The 15,589-nt window shown below is 53.8% G+C and overlaps 5 protein-coding genes across 5 annotated transcripts; 3 read left to right on the top strand and 2 right to left on the bottom strand.

The window, feature by feature from the left end:
- Window positions 1-334: 334 nt before the first annotated feature.
- Window positions 335-726, top strand: M406DRAFT_322690 (uncharacterized protein). Its single transcript, XM_040919677.1, has one exon. The coding sequence runs from the start codon at window positions 521-523 to the stop codon at window positions 677-679; it is 159 nt and encodes a 52-aa protein (XP_040775660.1). The 5' UTR covers window positions 335-520; the 3' UTR covers window positions 680-726.
- Window positions 717-2,045, bottom strand: M406DRAFT_258157 (ubiquitin-domain-containing protein; the record flags this gene model as incomplete). The annotated part of the gene is made up of 2 exons (XM_040917214.1): window positions 717-1,517; window positions 1,596-2,045. Coding segments are annotated over 2 exons (1,251 nt in total), but the record flags the coding sequence as incomplete, so codon positions are not given.
- Window positions 2,046-3,111: 1,066 nt separating this feature from the next.
- On the bottom strand, window positions 3,112-4,373 carry M406DRAFT_331020 (tRNA guanylyltransferase; the record flags this gene model as incomplete). The annotated part of the gene is made up of 8 exons (XM_040920588.1): window positions 3,112-3,330; window positions 3,395-3,499; window positions 3,557-3,645; window positions 3,696-3,868; window positions 3,925-3,969; window positions 4,022-4,153; window positions 4,214-4,303; window positions 4,360-4,373. The coding sequence occupies 8 exons, from the start codon at window positions 4,371-4,373 to the stop codon at window positions 3,112-3,114; spliced, it is 867 nt and encodes a 288-aa protein (XP_040775658.1).
- Window positions 4,374-4,817: 444 nt separating this feature from the next.
- M406DRAFT_259049 (WD40 repeat-like protein) lies at window positions 4,818-6,295 on the top strand (the record flags this gene model as incomplete). The annotated part of the gene is made up of 2 exons (XM_040917274.1): window positions 4,818-5,176; window positions 5,248-6,295. 2 exons carry the CDS (start codon window positions 4,818-4,820, stop codon window positions 6,293-6,295), a joined length of 1,407 nt encoding a protein of 468 aa, XP_040775657.1.
- A 1,051-nt stretch (window positions 6,296-7,346) lies between these two features.
- Window positions 7,347-13,431, top strand: M406DRAFT_81184 (uncharacterized protein; the record flags this gene model as incomplete). Its single annotated transcript, XM_040926015.1, has 4 exons — window positions 7,347-7,703; window positions 7,764-12,590; window positions 12,655-12,707; window positions 12,772-13,431. The coding sequence occupies 4 exons, from the start codon at window positions 7,347-7,349 to the stop codon at window positions 12,797-12,799; spliced, it is 5,265 nt and encodes a 1,754-aa protein (XP_040775656.1). The 3' UTR covers window positions 12,800-13,431.
- Window positions 13,432-15,589: the final 2,158 nt, after the last annotated feature.

Below are 15,589 nucleotides of genomic sequence, written 5' to 3'. Positions count from 1 at the left end.
TCATTGATGTTTTCCTTCGACGGTTAAACTGGCTCTTGTTCCACATGCATAAACTTTACATTTCTGCACACGATTCGACCTGGTGAGTGGTCACTGTACTGTGGCGGATACTTGAGTTCTGTGGACTGGACTTGGAAAGGCGAAGCCGATAGATGAGCTGGTTAATTCACAGCCATGGTCTGTTTGGTGATCAATGGACGGGTCGTTGGTTGGCTTAGTCAGCCGCCCTATCCAACGGCACTTCGGTACACCTTTCATCAAGGGATAATATAACTGGTGATGCAAGCCTACGACGAATAGACTGCCTGCCATCTGTTCCCGGATACGGTATCCATTTCGCCTGCTGGACTACCTGTGCTGCTAAAGCTTATACCCCTTGATCTGATGTCCGTGGCTTCCGACAAGGTCCATCATCTCGTTCTCCTATTTGCCTTCTTTCGCCTCCTGCACTCAAATCACGAGGGTTGGGCCATTAAAATATCCATGATGTTCCTCAGAAGATGCTTCCAGACATTCCATTATGCTTCTGCTGCTGCCGCCGCTGCTGGTGTGCTGGGTTCAAATGTCTTGGTGTGCCCTGCTGCAGAGAAAGAAAGAAAAAAAAGAGGAAGCTAGGAATCCAGAATGCCATGCTGCCCTAGATACTGCGCGTGTGAGCGGTGTTGTATCCAAGCTGTAAGTGGCGGGCTGGATCTGTGTTTCGCAGTCAGGCGAGCTCAGCCTCCCAGAAGGAAGTTGACGGCACCCTGCACATTGCCACCACTACGTCGCAAAGCAGCCACGTTCTGATCAAAGTCGTAAAAGCCCATTTCGTTCAGCTGGCGGAGCTGATCAGCATAGCGCTCCTCCGGTGGTCGATTGTCTACGGGCATAGATGGCTCGCCCATGGGACCTCCCATCATCTGCATGAATTGTTGCATCGTCTCGGGTGTAAGACCAAATGGATTGACAGCTCCGCCCTGTGGCGCGCCATCAGGGGTCGAGCCCGGGGCCGCAGAGGCGCTGCGCTGGGTAGCGTCCTCGCCTGAAGGCGCCTGACCGGCGGCTATCTGGCCTGTAGGCGGTGCCCCTAAGGGGTTCATCAGAGCCATGAAGGGGTTTTCGCCAGCACCTCCAGCCGTGGCGGGCGGAAGAGGAAACATGCCAAACCCTGGGAGCCCCCATGGGTTCTGTTGGTTTGGTGTATTAACCCCCCTCTCAGCACCACCTGCGGCCGGGGCCCCAGCCGGTGTTGTATCGGTCGCGCCGGGCGCTGGGAAAGCGTCTGCCCCGCCGCCTCCCGCCATGGCTCGGCGCATCTGAGCAGCCTGTCGCAGAAGTTGTGGGTTGGTAAGCATCTGGCGGAACATAGGGGACTGGATCATCTGGCGGGCCTGGGGGTTGTTGCGCAGCATGGGGCTGGACTGGATCATAAGGTCGACCATTGCCGGGTTGTTGAGGGCCTCGTTCATGGCCTGGGCGATATTCGGGTTGGACAGCATGTCAGCCATCTGGTCCTCGCTTGGTGGAGCGCCCATCTGTAAGCAAGTGCGTCGTTAGTACGATGATGAAAACACGAGGCAGGACAAGCATAATAAGGAAAGAGAAGAGCATACGCCTCCATCGGCACCAAAGAGATTGGCGCTGGGAAGATTGGCATGGCCAGCGAAACGAGCACCCGTCAGGCCGGCCAAGAGGTTGTCCGCAGAGGTGCCGGCTGCCATATTGTTGGGGATGGCCCGAGGGACAGGCTGCAAGGCAGCGCTGCTAGGAGCAGGCGTTGGGTTGCTGGCGGCGCTCTTGACGAGGTGGATTGTGTTGCCCGGCTTCACCTTGTAGGAGGCCAGAGTATCCTCGTTCTTCATAACTCGGCCAGAGTAGATGAGGCGTTGGCGCTCGACGGGAATGTTCTCGAATTCCTCCGTGGCAAGCTTGTTCTTGAGGTCCAGGATGGTGGCAGACTCAGCCATGGTGATGGTATGGTTCTTGTCGCCCGAGGCCTTGACCTTGAAGGTGATTTGGGCGTCGCTGGGCCCCTCTGTATTGTCCGCCATGTCTGCTGGGTTTCAAGGTTGTCGTAATCGTCTGAGGTTGCGGTGCCTGTGTCAGTGCTGCTGGTGATGTCGCAAGTACGGCGAGAATGGTAATCGGTCAGTCTGTCGGCGGGGTAGCAACGCTAGGTGGAGGACGCAAGAGCGTCTCTTGGAACAGACGAGACTCGAGAGAACGCCAAAGGAGTTGTCGAACGAGAAATCGATGAGAGGAAGGGCAGAAAGACCCAAGCACGCCAGATAGACCGGCGAGGTAGAGAATTCGGAAAGTGGTCAGTCAGGTCAAACGACTTGCCCAGGCGATGAAGGGTGCAGAGGGTATGTGTAAAGAGTTGTTGGGGCGAATACTATGAGATAAGACGCCTGGGCCGACCCTTCCCGCAACAGTTCTGGGGCGGCAGAGGAACAGGGGTCTTTAGGGACAAGGGCGGCATGGAAAGAACACCCCTGCTCTGATTGATTAAGTACATATTTACCCAGCGGACTGGGGTTGACATCGAACTTCTCAACAAACTCCATATGAACCGTTGAATCTGCACTCTCGTGACCAGACTCTACTTTCTACGCAACTCTACTTTCTACGCATTGAGAGAACAAGTGGACGTTGAAATCTGGTGCAACTGTGAAGGGTATCATGTCCATTCTAATCAACACCTTGACTGTCTCCGAGCTACAGGGCTTCCCCTGCCGCCCGCTGGTACCCAGTGTTCCTTGCCTGCCGTTGGTACCATTGCTTGTTTCCGTGACCGTCCATCAGATTCCACCTTCTTCTACTGAGTTCACTTGTGCGACCAAACGCGTCACCAGCAGGCCTGTCCATTCCAGGCACCAATGAGGACTAACACAAGGCTTGCATGCACCTAGTGGTCACAGTCCACGAGTTCAGAGAAGTGAAGATATCAGATTGGTAGCACATTGACACGGCAATTATTTGTCTTAAGATCTCTAACATCTTCTCAGCCGGGGGAGGGGGAAAGAAGGGAAGGAGAAGAGAGGGGAAAACAGGAAGGTTTGCATTGGGTCTGACTGCGAACGAACTCGCACGCCTGAACATGATGCGACTCTGCATGTAAAATCATGCTCATACTTCTTTGGGGATTCTACCTGGCTTCCCCGACAATATCCACGGTCGTTTGTCCCAGAACTCATCTTTGATGATGTCCAGATATGCTATCACCACCTTGGCCTTCGCGCGCTTCTTCTTCTCTTTCTCCAATTGAGTCTTGGATTGCTCAACCGGCTCACCCAGGTTATCTGCCTCTTCAGCTACATTGTGGCTCCCCGGCTCGACAAGTTCATACTGCAAAAATTAAAAATAAAAATAATCAGCAGCCGTTCAGTCGAGGAGTTTCCTAAGAACCTACATCTCTGAAAATGACGCTGCCCTTTTTATATATCTCTGGCTCATTGTTGTAGTTGATACCGAACTTGGAGAACAGAAGCTCATTCTTCTCACTTGAAACCGTGCCCTATCGCGAGTTCTGATCAGTATCACATAACAGCAAAACAGACCTACACCAACGTACCAGAAGAGCCTGCTCAGCCTGTTGATTGTTCATGCCACCCTGTAGGATCAAGGCCCAAAATGTCGTGTTGTAGAGATTGTTTATATGGCCTATTGACATTAGCAATTATACCCAAATTTTGGGGGGAAATGTGCCTCACAGTCTGCTTGTCTCCAGCTCATATAGTCGCGCAGGTTCGAGACGGAGGGATAGCACACCACTCTGCCATCGAAGCTTGGAAGAGGTGGCGACAGAGGTTTGTCTGGAAAGTATTTGGACCAGAGAAAGATGTAGTAGGAAGTAAATGTCGAGACAATGGTTGTCACCAATTTGCTGTGGAGTGTCAGGCCTGTGGCTGTTTCTGGCTTTGAGCAAGTACAAGTGCTTACCTCTCCCTTCTCTCAAACAGCTTGCAAGTCTTGTGGAAGACGAAGCTGGTCTGCAGTCAGAACAGTGTACTCCCTGCACAAAGAGCACGCAACACACCTGTACTCATCACTGATCCCATATGCAATGATCAACTCGGGTAGCTCTGTCATGACAAGCTTTGCAGCTTCATTCATGAGGTCCAATGCTCTTTTATCGTTGGGCTTCTCGAAAGCGTACTTGTTTGCAAACCTAAGGTCTATTTAGCCTCCAGTGCGTGCATTTTTCTGGGTCAGTCACTTCAGGTCCTACTTTGTGAAGCCACGGCCATCAATCCTGACCACAATCCATGTGTTTGGCAGGAGCTGGTCTGGCCGCTCAAACTGCTTCACATATTCCCACCTGCGCACTGGTGAGTCAGATGATATTTTCCCTGGCTGGGATGAGACGAGGCGCACTTGGAGTTGGCCATTTTGAAAGGTCAAAAGCTCTTTTCTGCTGCTCCTCAGCTTTGTGCTTGCTATTTGCAGAGTGCTCAGTGGCCTGAGAGACTGCCGTTTGAGCATTAGGAGGTTGCGGCAATGAAGCCTTTGATTCTCCCTTGGAGAAAGAAGGACTGAGACCAGACTTCCAGTGCCGCTATCTTATGCAGTGGGTCATTTTGTCTGCCATGTACCCCCTGTCAAACCCCCCGCCCAACCAGTCCCAGTGGGTGATGGGACCCTAGCTTCTAGGGAGCAGCGTCACAGGGATCCACTCTCATCGCCGCCGCCAAAGCCCTGCAGATCCAAGTCAATTAAGTGCATGTGCGTCAAAAGTTTGGGAAAGAAGTGCTATACTCATAGGCCTTCGCTCTCTATTGACACAAACTTCAGCCCCTTTAGCCCCTCACCAGGGCACACAAGCAATCAACAAGATGAATCTCCTACTCTCAGATGATTACCTCCTCCAGGACTACCCCGAGAACATCACAAATACCATCCGGTCTGGCCATGCGACATGCCTGCGCTTCAATCGCAAGGGCGACTACCTTGCCTCTGGGCGCATTGATGGCACAGTCGTCATATGGGATCTGGATACTATGGGTGTTGCCCGCAAGTTGAGGGGCCATTCTAAGAGCATATCCTCGCTGAGCTGGTCGAGATGCGGTCGGTACCTGTTGTCAGCGTGCCAGGGATGGAAGGCCATCCTCTGGGATTTACAGGATGGGAAACGATATCGCGAGGTGCGCTTCAAGGCGCCGGTGTATATAGCAGAGCTCCACCCTTGGAACCAGTAAGCTGTTTCTCGCTGTGGATAGCCAGATGGCATAGCATCCAGGAGACTGACCCGGCGCGCGTACGTAGCCAGCAGTTCGTCGTGTCCTTGTTCGAAGACCAACCTATCCTCGTTGACATCACCGACGCGATCGCACGAAAACACATCCTCCCGTCCACGCCGAGACGCGTCAATGTAGAAGATGATGCAGAGAAGAAGGCAAAGCAGGAGAAGGACGATGCGCGCCACATGACGACGGTCGCCATCTACACTGCCTCAGGTGATCACATCCTGGCCGGCACGAACAAGGGCAAACTCAACATCATCGACGCGCAGACCCACGAAATAATATACACACACCCACGAGTCTGCAGCGGCGTGGTCACCACGTTGAAGCTCACCCGCTCGGGTAGAGAGCTTCTCGTCAACGGGCAGGACAAGATCATCAAGACATTCCTGGTGCCAGACCTATCGGCGGAAAATCTAGATACAGACAGGATACAGTTGACCATCGAGCACAAGTTCGAGGACGTGGTCAACAGGTGCTCGTGGAACCATGTCACCTTTAGCTGCACGGGCGAGTACGTCGTCGCGTCTACGTACAATAACCATGAGCTGTACATTTGGGAGCGCGGACATGGCAGTCTGGTGCGCATGCTGGAGGGTCCCAAGGAGGAGCAGGGTGTCATAGAGTGGCACCCATCCAGGGCCCTGCTCGCTGCATGCGGGCTGGAAACAGGGCGAATCAACATCTGGTCTGTGACGAGCCCGCAGCGGTGGTCGGCCCTTGCTCCAGACTTCGTCGAGGTCGAGGAAAACGTGGAGTACATGGAGAGGGAGGACGAGTTTGACATACATCCGCAGGAAGAGATCAAAAAGAGGCGGCTGGATCAAGAGGATGAGGCAGTCGATGTGGTCACGATGGGCCACGCCGGGGTAGAGCCGCCTGGTGGATTTCAGATGCCTATCCTGTTCAACCTAGGAGACTCGGACAGCGAGGAGGAATTCGTGGCTGTTTCTACAGGCACCATGAGGAGGAGAAGTGCCGGCGAGGACGGCGACGGCGGAGAGGCTACTGGTGTGGAGGACAAGGCCGGGAAAAAACCCGGCGCAAGAGGTAGGGCTAGGAAGAAATAGATCGGATTATGAGTAACTGTGAGCATCGACTAATTTACCATACTATTCGAAATGAAGACTCACGCCGTATTCTCGAGGTAGATACTCTCGGCGTGACCACGCTCCGGTGATTACTTAGCGTTCGAACTTTACTACACGCGTACATACGTGTCAAGCTGCCTATTAGTTGAGTCACCGACACAAAGCTGCGGACCTATGCAGCGCATATATTAGCTACAGATGGATGGAAAACAAACGATGCTGTAGAGGTGCGAGCATCTGCAGCATACTTTCACAATGGTGCGGAAACGCTAAGAGTTGAAGAGAAATGCTGGCACAATCAGAAAATAAATAAGAATAGAACTTTATATGGTGAAGTAGACATACCATGCTGATACTTCTTGCAGCAAGTCAGCTCTGCAGGGTTTGGTGGCACATATTGGAGTGGCTGGGTTCCTCTAAGTAGAGAGAACCTTTTGTCAGCCGCCCCACTTTACAGAAGTCCCTAGGCCACTTATTCACTGCAGCACGGACCACCCCCCAGCTGCTGGCCGCGCCGGTTGTCCTACATCTCTCGCCTCTTGATTTTCCCAACTCGCCCCAGTGCTTCAACCTCTCAACCCTTCTACCCACACACGTAACGCGTGTCGGAACCCACACAACACGATCAGGGCTCTTTTCCGGCACGAAATCTGAGAGAGGTGATTGAGGCGATTGATTTGACGTACTTTTCGAACCGACGCGACGCTGGACGAGTTGACGAGGACGACGATTCGGTCCACTGGGGCCTCTGGGCGGCCTTGTTCGTGAACGTGGAGGGTCGACCAACACAAATCCCATCGAGTAGCCTCTGCAACGGCGTCCCTTATCTATCAAGTGATTATTCGAGCATTCATTTTCCCATCGGCTACAGTTTTTTTCTCCTTTTGTCCGTCAGAGGACCTGGTGCTACGGCGCTCCAACCTTCACCTCACTTTGACATCAGCTCCACGCGACCGCTCGACATCTACCATTTCCCATCATCGAAACCGATTCCCTCACCTGTACACGAAACCCTACATAAGTCGCAAAAATGGCGAACCTGTACTTTCCGCACTCGAGTGCGCCCGTCAAGACGATTCAGGAGATCCAGTTTGGACTCCTGTCGCCTGATGAGATCAAGAGCATGAGCGTGGCGCACATCCAGTATCCCGAGACGATGAACGCAGAGAAGACGCAACCTCGCGAGTTCGGCCTTAATGATCCCCGTCTTGGCTCCGTCGACCGCCAATTCAAGTGCAAGACCTGTACTGAGAACATGTCTGAGTGTCCTGGTCATTTTGGTCACATCGAGCTTGCCACACCTGTCTTCCACCCTGGCTTCCTCAACAAGACGAAGAAGATTCTGGAAGTGGTTTGCAACTTCTGCAGCAAGCCTCTGGCTGACAGGGTTGGTAACGCCTTGTTTGTGCTGATTTCTCTCAGATGTTGATGCTGATGCTTCTTTCAGGAGGATCCAGAGTTCGCCGCGGCTGTCGCGATCCGAGACCCCAAGACCCGCTTCAACCGGGTTTGGGAAGCTTGCAAGAAGAAGAAGAAGTGCGAGAATGCGAGTACTGCTAATAAGAGCAAGGATGAAGAGTTCGACCCCGACAACAAGCCCAAGCAAGTCGCTCACGACCACGGCGGCTGTGGCAATGAGCAGCCTCTGATCCGCAAATACCCTCTCGAGCTTCGCCAGAGAATCCAGCAGCAGAAGGAGGATGGCGGATCCTCAAAGGACGTTATCGAGAAGCCCATCAGCCCTGAGAAGGTGCTCGAGATCTTCCGTAGGATCAGTGACGAGGATTTGGAAGACATGGGCTTGAATAAGGACTATGCGCGCCCCGAGTGGCTGATCGTCACTGTCCTGCCAGTACCTCCTCCTCCTGTGCGTCCATCCATCAGCATGGATGGTACTGGCCAGGGAATTCGAAATGAGGACGATTTGACATACAAGCTGGGCGATATCATCCGCGCCAACGGCAACGTCAAACAGGCCAAGAATGAAGGCTCGCCACAGCATATCATCAACGACTTCGAGCAGCTGCTGCAGTACCATGTTGCCACCTACATGGACAACGACATTGCTGGCACGCCCCGTGCGCTGCAGAAGAGCGGTCGGCCTGTCAAGGCTATCCGTGCCCGTCTCAAGGGCAAGGAGGGTCGTCTTCGTGGCAACTTGATGGGAAAGCGAGTCGACTTTTCCGCACGTACTGTCATCACAGGTGATGCGAATATCTCTCTGGATGAGGTCGGTGTACCACGAAGCATTGCGAAAACCTTGACGTATCCTGAGACCGTCACTCCCTACAATATCGGCCGGCTGCATAAGCTTGTCGAGAATGGTCCCAACGAGCACCCAGGTGCCAAGTATGTCATTCGGTCAGACGGTACCCGAATTGATCTGCGCCACCACAAGCGCGCGAGTCAAATCAATCTGGAATATGGCTGGAAGGTCGAGCGACACCTCATCGACGGTGATTATATCATCTTCAATCGTCAGCCCTCGCTGCACAAGGAGTCCATGATGGGTCACCGTGTCAGGGTCATGCCCTACTCCACCTTCCGTCTGAATCTGTCGGTCACGTCTCCGTACAATGCGGATTTCGACGGTGACGAGATGAACTTGCACGTCCCGCAGACTGAAGAGACGCGTGCCGAGGTCCAGAACCTGTGTCTGGTTCCCTTGAACATTGTGTCACCACAGCGTAACTCCCCGTTGATGGGTATCGTCCAGGACTCGTTGGCTGGCGCCTACAAGATCTGTCGTCGTGATGTCTTCCTCACGAAGGAGCAGGTGATGAATCTCATGCTCTGGGTCGAAGACTGGGATGGCATCATACCAATTCCCGCCATCCTCAAGCCAACGCCGCGGTGGACTGGCAAGCAGATCATCAGTATGATCATACCTAAGGAAGTAAGCCTTTCCATGGGTGGAAACGACTTCCCCCTCAATGACGATACCCAGAGGATTGTCAATGGCGAGCTTGTCTACGGTCTCCTTAACAAGAAGATTGTTGGCGCTTCTGCCGGCGGCATCATCCATATTGCCTACAACGAGCTCGGCCCCAAGGCGGCCATGCACTTCCTCAACGCCTGCCAGCGAGTGGTTGCTTACTGGCTTCTGCACAACGGACACAGTATCGGCATCGGTGATACGATCCCCGACAAGGATACTATCTTGAAGATTCAACAAGATATCAACGGGCAGAAGGACCTTGTGGCTACCATTGTGGCAGAGGCAACGGCGAACACGCTGGAGCCACTTCCCGGCATGAGCATTCGAGAGACATTCGAGAGCAAGGTCTCCAAGGAGCTGAACACTGCCCGTGACAAGGCAGGTACGACCACAGAGAACTCTCTCAAGGATCTGAACAATGCAGTCACCATGTCTCGCTCTGGTTCCAAGGGTTCCTCGATCAACATTTCACAGATGACCGCCCTCGTCGGTCAACAGGTTGTCGAAGGCAAGCGTATACCGTTCGGCTTCAAGTACAGAACCTTGCCGCACTTCACCAAGGACGACTACTCTCCTGAGGCTCGTGGATTCGTCGAGAACTCCTACCTCCGCGGCTTGACTCCCACCGAATTCTTCTTCCACGCAATGGCAGGTCGAGAGGGTTTGATCGATACAGCAGTCAAGACCGCAGAGACTGGTTACATCCAGCGCCGACTTGTCAAGGCGCTTGAGGATGTGACCGCCAAGTACGACGGCACTGTTCGAAACTCGCTGAACGATATCATCCAATTTGTGTACGGTGAAGACGGTCTCGATGGTATGCACATCGAGAAGCAAAAGGTGGACTTCCTCGACATCTCGCATAGCAAGTTTGACGCCAGATACAAGGTCGATCTGGATGACGCCAAGGGATTGAGCGCCAATCTCGAGAACGGCAAGTTGCTCATCAGTGATCATGATGAACAGAAACTGCTTGATGCCGAGTATGAGCAACTAGTCACCGATCGCGACTCCATTCGCAGGGTTTTCCTCAGCAAGGGCAAGATTGAAACCCAGATGCAATTGCCGCTGAACATTGAGAGAATGATCAACAGCGCCATAGCATTTTTCAGGATTGACCCGACAAAGCGGAGCGACCTGCGTCCTCGCGATGTTGTTCCCGCCGTCCAGGCCCTCTTGGCACGCATGGTGGTAGTCCGAGGTGACGACCCGATCTCCAAGGAGGCTGATGAGAGCGCGACCATACTTTTCAAGGCCCAGCTTCGATCGCGTCTGGCCTTCAAACGCCTGGCCATGGAGCAGCGCATCACCCGCCTGGCCTTCGAACATATCCTTGGCGAGCTGGACAGCCGATGGTCCCGATCCATGGTCAGCCCTGGCGAGATGGTTGGTGTGCTTGCTGCCCAGTCCATCGGCGAGCCCGCCACGCAGATGACGTTAAACACCTTCCACTTCACTGGTGTTGCCTCGAAGAACGTCACTCTTGGTGTGCCTCGTCTCAAGGAAATCCTGAACGTCGCGAGCGACATTAAGACGCCTAGTATGCAAGTCTACTTGGAGCCCGGCGAACACGGTCAGGACTCAGCCAAGACGCTGCGAAGCTTGGTGGAGCACACAAACCTGCGTGCAGTGACACAGATGACCGAAATCTTCTACGATCCCGATGTTACGTCTACACTGGTCGAGGATGATTATGATATGATAGAATCATATTATCTCATCCCAGAAGGCCAGCAAGACGTTGATCGCCAGACTAAGTGGGTGCTGCGTATCACATTGGACCGGCAGAAGATGCTCGACAAGGAGCTCCAGGTCGAAGACGTTGCCGTGCGTCTCAAGGAAGAGTATGCCGATGACCTGGCGGTCATCTACAGCGACAACAACGCCGAGGAGCAAATCATACGTATCCGCTCCATGAAGGAGAAGGATGATGCCGACGAGTATGATGAAGACATGGAAGAGGATGTCATGCTCAAGCGCCTCGAGGGTCATCTGCTGGACAAGCTCACCTTGCGCGGTGTTCCGGGCATCGAGCGCGCGTTCATCAACAAATCTGCACGCCTTATCGAAGCGGCTGACGGGTCGCTGAAGGCCAGCGCGGACGACCCAGAATGTGAGGAGTATTTCCTTGACACCTCGGGCACGAGTCTTCGCCAGGTTCTTGCAGTCCCAGGTGTCGATACCAGACGGACCAGCACCAACCAGCTGCATCAGATCATCGAGGTATTTGGCATTGAGGCGGCACGGTCTGCTCTGCTCAGCGAGCTGACGGCCGTGTTGGCTTTTGATGGATCTTATGTGAACCACCGTCATCTTGCACTACTGGTAGACGTCATGACCTACCGGGGCAGCATCGCCGCTGTCACCCGTCACGGCATCAACCGCGCCGACACAGGTGCTCTCATGCGTTGTTCCTTCGAGGAGACGGTTGAGATTCTTCTCGAGGCCGCGGCTACAGGCGAGCTGGATGACTGTCGCGGTATCTCGGAGAACGTCATGCTCGGTCAGTTGGCCCCTATGGGTACTGGTCACTTCGAGGTGCAGCTCGACCCCAAGATGCTCGAGACGGTCATTTCCGACAACTCGCGCATGGGTCTCATGCCAGGTATGACCGTTAAGGATGGCCCCATGGACGGCGCAGCCACTCCGTACGACAGCGGATCTCCCATGGCAGAATCAGGTGGCTTCCTCGGCCTCTCATCCCCTGCACTTGGTAACTTCTCCCCTATTGTGGGAGCAGGCTCGGAGAGCCCTGCGAGCGGAGGCTTCAGCACGTATGGCGGCGGCTTTGGTGACTCAAACTACAACCCGACGAGCCCGAGAGCGACATCTCCGTTCAGCCACGGCACCTCGCCCACTTCGCCATTTGGCTTTAGTGGAGGCTACTCTCCCACATCTCCGATGGGTGCGTACTCTCCTACTTCGCCCATGATCGATGGTGGCAGTCGCTACGGAGTCAGCTCTCCCTCCTTCAGCCCGGCGTCGCCCACATTCTCGCCGACCTCACCTATGCTCCGAGGCCCCACGAGCCCTGCAAGCCCCAACTACAGCCCGACGTCACCAAGCTACTCTCCGACGTCGCCATCGGCTGCCAGGTACTCGCCAACTTCTCCAGCTGGGAACTATGGCGCCTCGCCCACGTCGCCTTCATACTCGCCTGCGAGTCCCAACTACAGCCCTACGTCGCCTAACTTGCACGCGACGTCACCGCAGTATTCTCCTGCGTCCCCGACCTTCTCACCCACGTCGCCTGACGCCTACTCTCCCACGAGTCCGACGTACCAGCGCTCGCCTGGTCAGAATCTGTCTCCGACCAGCCCGAGCTATTCACCGACGGTAAGTTGACACTAGTCATGGTATATCTCACCCGTATCCTGAGCAAAGCTGACGACATGAATAGTCCCCCAACTACTCGCCTCGGACTCCTGGGCGTACTGGTAATCAGGACCAATAGTGAGTCATATCCACACACCCTCTCTTCCTTGTTGGTACGAGTCACTGACTTCAACTGTTCTAGCTCCCCTACCTCCCCCTCGAACAATTGATTGGGCATGTGAAATGGATTGAATACTGCACATACCACGGAAGGCTCGGAAAGGGGTCAAACTCACAGTTCTCCCCTTCTCCACCATCCCCCGATGTCAACTGGAAAGAAAAAAGAAAGAAAAAGACAAAATAAACAAGGAAAGGAGGGTCGATGAAAATGCTTTGAACCAGGCTAAACAGGTTCCGGACTGCGCATTGTTAGATTGGTGGCGGTGTGTGGCAATCATTTTTCCTAGACGAGGATCACATTGAAAAGGGCACCAGATTGTCCCAAATGCTAACCTCCAAGATGAAGAAGATTTGACGAGCAAGGGCAACTACAAGAGAACGAACAAAACAAAAAAGATACCAAACAAATTAATGGTCGTACCAAATACACGTCGGGGAGACTTTTCATGCTGGCTGCTTGGTGTTGTTTTCTTCCCGTTTTGTTTCTTTGTTACTTGAGAGGAAGTGGGCCAGAACAGGCACAGTGACACAGATTGAAACGCAGATTGACACGGTGGAAAAGAGAGACAGCCATGGTTGGCGAGGCAGGCTTGAGGCTTGAGACGAAATGAAATGGGAATTGGTGCATAGTCGGCAGCTACTTTTTTACCATAGCCTCCAATATGATCACTGTGATGAGATCAATGTGTTGCGTGTCTGGCATGTACACCGTGGTGATGTGGCCAAGTGTGTCTTTGGGGCAGCCAGCCTTGACGAACCCAGAGCATAATTGGGGGGAGATTTTGATTGAGCACGTCCTTGGGTTGGGTATCGCGGTTGACTCCTGAGCAGTTTTGTGGAAACTACTAAAGGGTCTTCTGGATGGGAGTGGGTGGTTTGTTTTGCGTGGGAAAGAGCAATCACAAGGGTCGACAGTGTATAAAGAGGAATGTTTTCAGGCCAATTTGCACCCTCCTCCTCCTCCACCACCTCCTTCTCATTCTCAACCATTTCGAAACTAGCGATCTTGCATTCCAAACCCAAAGTCCACGGCACAACTGCTCGTCATGGCGCTGGCTCTTCCAGCTGCTGGCTCATGAGTTGCTGATTGGGATGTTCAGCACAGGCACGAGGGTTGGCCTGTCATTGTGTGTCACTTTAAGAAATCTTGGCTGTACTATGTATGCTGACCACGCTTCCACCTCGCACTCATTTCCATCTATACCAATTCCTATTCGATGACAGACTCACCTGATCCCACTACGAGCGCGCGATCTTCCTGTCAGACCACCCCAAGCAAGCGATGAGCGCCTGCATGGCAGAAGATGGCGGGTGGGTTGTGTCAGCCGGGAAAGGGAGTGGAGGGAAGGTTTGAAGCGATTGGCGACGGGCACCCTGAGATGAAGCTGTTGGTGATTGACATGCACACCGCCTGCATCTGCTGTACACCCTCTCGTGCCGAAAAGGGGAATTCGTGGCGACGAGCCAGGTCACCCTTCTGATCCGGTCATGTGTCTCCTTGGAGAGTCCTAAAAGCAGGGTGGACGCAGGAGAGAGACCAGCACTTCCACAGCAAGCCGAGCCATGGTCACAAACGCCGTCAGGGTCTTGAAGTGGGTGTCCAACCCTTCATTCATCATCTTAGAGGATTTGGACTTGATCTGCCGGGGCCATTCTCCTTCCTATTCTTGACATGTGTGGTGGCGTCTTGCGATATGCCCATCTTTAACCTCACTCACGACAGCTACAGAATCCTGCTTGGTCTGGATGAACCAGTCTGGTCAGACTATCGTCCAGTACAGGCTGGCAGCCCCACTGCTACTGAGCACGCAGATTTCTCTCCTCCACCGCTCCATTCACTATACGGGCAAGATACTGTGAATACCAGATGCTCAACTGTACTCTTCAACAGAGGGAGAGGCGACGATATTGGTAGCGATGCGAGCACTGGCAGCTCGACATGCACTAGAAGTTCCTGCAGCCCTTCCGCAGATAGGACAACGGAGAACTCGACTGCCGGCAGACGAATTTGCCGCCTGACAGACCGATATTCATGTCTGTACTCAAGATCCTGCCGCTGCCCGTCCTTTTCCCTGGCTCCTCCTCGTTACCGATTAGGCTGATTCTCCTGTCTGGAGGGCTGGGCCACAAAATTGGTCTCGCGTGCGGTCAGGCTCCTGTGACCGTGGGGAAGTGGTAAGATGGGCGCTGGAGCAAAACTACCCAATCGAAACCATAGAAGCCCCGAGATACCATTGGGTGAGGTCTTCTCGTAACCTCACCCACGGCTAGGTCAGTCGCTTGTACAGAGGCGCGGGGATAATACACATCTTTCTCTTGGTGCCCTTCCCAGACGAGCCTGTGAGTGGTTCTAAGGCGAACGACCGAGTGTCTGCGCTGGCTCGGTGTGCTTTGTCTTACGGCCGGATGACGAGACTCGCCAGGCTGTCTGCCCAGGATCCGCGCGGCGCGGATGCGGATGTAGCTTTGGAGTTTTCGTATAATGCCAAAGCTCACCGGCCGTCTTCCACCTGCGCGACGAGTATGTGCAGATTTCGCTCGCCTTCCTTCCGCGCTGTATCGTTAGTGTTCGTTGTTGGCCGCAGTGGAACCCTCGGGCTCGTAATGTGCTCCACCACACAACCAGGGACGAGGACAAAAGGACTCAGAGAATGTATCTCGGAAGGTGACGGTGCAGGGTCCGAAGCCCCTCGCATGTGGATGATATTTTCCTCTCGAAGCAAGGATGATGCTCTCATCTGATCTTTCAGATGTGCGTGCATGTGTGGAGTCGTCTTCGTCTCTTGGAGGTGACGATGTCATCTGGGAGGGTCTACTCACGAGCTCACTCGCTCTCATAC

Source organism: Cryphonectria parasitica (genome assembly GCF_011745365.1).
Source record: "Cryphonectria parasitica EP155 unplaced genomic scaffold M406scaffold_5, whole genome shotgun sequence".
NCBI lineage: Eukaryota > Fungi > Ascomycota > Sordariomycetes > Diaporthales > Cryphonectriaceae > Cryphonectria > Cryphonectria parasitica.
Note: the sequence above shows the minus strand (reverse complement) of the source record. Positions and strands in the feature narration are given on the sequence as shown.